At 39.1% G+C, this 3,112-nt stretch overlaps 1 protein-coding gene across 1 annotated transcript; it reads right to left on the bottom strand.

The window, feature by feature from the left end:
* LOC141771335 (uncharacterized) lies at window positions 1-1,086 on the bottom strand. The gene is made up of 3 exons (XM_074641471.1): window positions 948-1,086; window positions 608-703; window positions 1-472 (listed from the first exon to the last, which is right to left on the bottom strand). Exons 1-3 carry the CDS (start codon window positions 997-999, stop codon window positions 387-389), a joined length of 234 nt encoding a protein of 77 aa, XP_074497572.1. The 5' UTR covers window positions 1,000-1,086; the 3' UTR covers window positions 1-386.
* Between the last annotated feature and the right edge of the window lie 2,026 nt (window positions 1,087-3,112).

Genomic DNA, 3,112 nt, shown 5'->3' with positions numbered 1-3,112 from the left:
TCACTTAAAAAGATTTATTCTTTTTCCATTTTCTGAAACAGATGACCCCCTAAAGGGAGTCCAGCTTTACAATGCAGCAGAGACAGACAGCGACCCACATAGCTGTAGGCTGCTGTAGTGAGTGACACACTAAGTGACATCAGGAAGGGATTAAGTGTGTGTTTGTGTATGTGCCAGCACTAGTTCTTTAAAAAAACCTGTCAGTGTGTTGTGCAGTTTGAGAAGGCTGTGAGATGATGAATGAAACTAAATAATTCAACATTGGTAGATTTCATTGAAAGCAAAAGAAAATCAAAGACAGGACAGTCACATTAAACAAATCATCTTCCATCAGATTCTGATTTAAGTAATGACTATTTCATATACTGTCTTCATTGATCGGAAGGCTACGCGATGCAAAGGTCTTGTTGACAGCAGGTTGTGAAATCGTCTTCGGCACAGAATTGCTCACAAGCTCGTTCAAGTACGTCACCTGTTGAAAAAAACAACAACAATATGCAATGAGTGAACCATCCCTCTGTCACTGTAGTATGTATTGTGTGTTTTTTCCCAAAACATGGACATAAGAAAAAGAAAAAGTGAATGCAGCAGAACGAGTCCTGCGTACCTTTGGCGTAGGTCCTGCAGTGCACCTTTTCTGTCGCGCAATTTTCCACGACCTTACAGTCGGTGCCGACACATGTGTAGCATTTGAGCGTGAGCACTGATGAGAAGACAAAAGCGATCAGAACTGATTCATGGTTTTCACAATATTATGAAGTCATGAAGGTAACATTGATGTTTAGTTTAGTGGGAATACTTGATAGCCTTTCATTATCACAGGTGTAATGCATCAGTGATCAAATCAATTGTTCCATTATAGTTATAAATATATTTTTACTTCAACTAGACCTTTGCTTTAGTAAAAACGAATGCACAAAATTTGATACAAACTGAAGTTTGCTCACCTTGAATGCTACACAGCGAGAGCACCAGCAGCGTGAGAAGCAGGACCTTCATGTTGTCAGATGGTATGTGGACAAACCTCCCGCGCTGCCACTTTTATACTGGAACATCACCACACATTCCAGTAAATGTTCCCTTGAGCTCTATTGTCCCAGAGAATAATGACGCTCAGTAATTTAATCTTCCGCATACTTTTGCTGATGGGCAAGGTGTTGTGTTGCAGGTAGTTTGTTTTTAACCCTCTCCTGCCAGATATTAATGATGCTGTTTGTAAACTCTGAATTTCTGAGATTAGCTTTATGTCTGACCTCTAACCTTGGCTGAAATAAGATTTAGGCTTTGTATATTTCCTTTATCGCTGTGTTCTGCTGTAGGTGTTTCCATGCATTGGATGTGGTGTGTCCAGGGTTATGGTGTGGAGTAAGTAAGTAAGTAAGTAAGACTTTATTTATATAGCACATTTCATACAGGAGTTGAAGTTCAAAGTGCTTTACATAAAATAAATTAAAAACAAGCAGCAAGAGCAGTGCATGGAGTCAACAAAATCATGATAAAGATAATAAAACATTTTAGAACAGTAGAAATAGTAAAATATATAAATAGTGCAGGATAAAATTCGTAGTGCAAGTTACAGAGAAAATGCGCTGGTAAAAAGATAGGTTTTAAGATGTCTTTTGAAAATGTCTAGCGTGTTTGCTTCCCTAATATTTATGGGTAGTGCGTTCCATAATTTTGGGGCATAGTTGACAAAGGCCGCATCACCAATCTTCTTTCGACTGCTTCTGGTGACCTCTAATAGACCTGCATCTGATGATCGCAGTGTTCTCGCTGGTGTGTAGTTTGTAAGGGAGTTAGCAATGTAGCTAGGTCCTTGTCCATTTAGTGCTTTGTATGTGAGGAGGAGGACCTTGAAGTCAATTCTGAAAGTAACAGGCAGCCAGTGCAAAGTAGCTAGGACTGGACTGATGTGTTCTCTCCTTTTAGTTTTTGTTAATAATCTAGCTGCAGAGTTTTGGATGAGCTGGAGTCTTCTAGTGTTTTTCTTGGGAAGACCAGCGAAAAGTGCATTACAGTAGTCCAACCGGCTGGATATGAAAGCATGAATTAGCTTCTCAGCATCATTTTGTTTTATGAATGATCGTACCTTCGCTATGTTCCTGAGGTGAAAGAAAGCTGTTTTGGTCACTTTGTTAATGTGGGAGTTGAAATTCAAATCTGCGTCCAGGATGACACCGAGACTTGTCACCTCAGGTTTAAGCCAGGCGGTCAAACCTCCGAGATTCGTGGTTAGCATCTCTCTTTTAGATTTGGGGCCGATAAGTAGAACTTCTGTTTTGTCCTCATTTAATTTGAGAAAGTTATTGTTCATCCATTTGTTTATTGCCAACAAGCAGTTTGTAATGGAATTTATGGCTGTCGCATCATTAGGTTCAGCTGATATATACAATTGTGTGTCATCCGCGTAGCTATGGAAATCAATATTATGTTCTCTGATGATGTCACCAAGTGGTAACATATAAAGAGAAAAGAGTGATGGACCTAAGCAGCTTCCTTGTGCAACCCCGTAGTAGTTTTCAGCATTAATAGATAAAACAGGAGGAGATATATTTGTGACATGGATAGTTTTCAGACTTCTAGGACGAGTTTCAGGTTTATAACCACGCATTTTACCATGGAGCACTGATTATAAAGCTTAATTTAGGAAATGTGAAAATGTTGTATTCAGTTCACTCACTGATTGTGGATAAAGCCCTCAACCAACTATTGTGACATCTGTAGGCATCAATGGGGAAGTGCAAGACAGTTTGCACACAAGGATTTCTTTTTTTTCTCCACTCAACCTGTTGTCAATGATGCAAAAAGCAAACACATGCTAAGAAATAAGAACTTCCATGGGGAGACTGTAATGTTTTGTTCATCAATGAATATCTTCATTTCGTGAAGCGGGACCATACAAATGTTTGCAGCCCATTTACAACAAATCCCCCAAAATGTTGCATTGCAAAACATGCTGTAGAGTTTTAGATGTTGTATTTTTACTGCCCTCTTTGTTTCCGCTTTTATTGTTGTCACAGTTCAGTCAGGATCACTTTAGTCAAGAACTTTATTTACATGCAGTAATATATACATTTATATTTTGGCGGTACGGCTCTGCTCTGGGATCTCC

This window comes from Sebastes fasciatus, chromosome 7 (genome assembly GCF_043250625.1).
Source record: "Sebastes fasciatus isolate fSebFas1 chromosome 7, fSebFas1.pri, whole genome shotgun sequence".
Taxonomy (NCBI): domain Eukaryota; kingdom Metazoa; phylum Chordata; class Actinopteri; order Perciformes; family Sebastidae; genus Sebastes; species Sebastes fasciatus.
Note: the sequence above shows the minus strand (reverse complement) of the source record. Positions and strands in the feature narration are given on the sequence as shown.

Excerpts from the sequence above, each read along its gene's own strand:
- LOC141771335 (XM_074641471.1), bottom strand. The coding sequence starts at position 999 with ATGAAGGTCCTGCTTCTCACGCTGCTGGTGCTCTCGCTGTGTAGCATT. Across the intron at positions 704-947 it reads CTCGCTGTGTAGCATTCAAG|TGCTCACGCTCAAATGCTAC; the intron begins GTGAGCAAACTT and ends TCTTCTCATCAG. Across the intron at positions 473-607 it reads CTGCAGGACCTACGCCAAAG|GTGACGTACTTGAACGAGCT; the intron begins GTACGCAGGACT and ends TTTTTTCAACAG.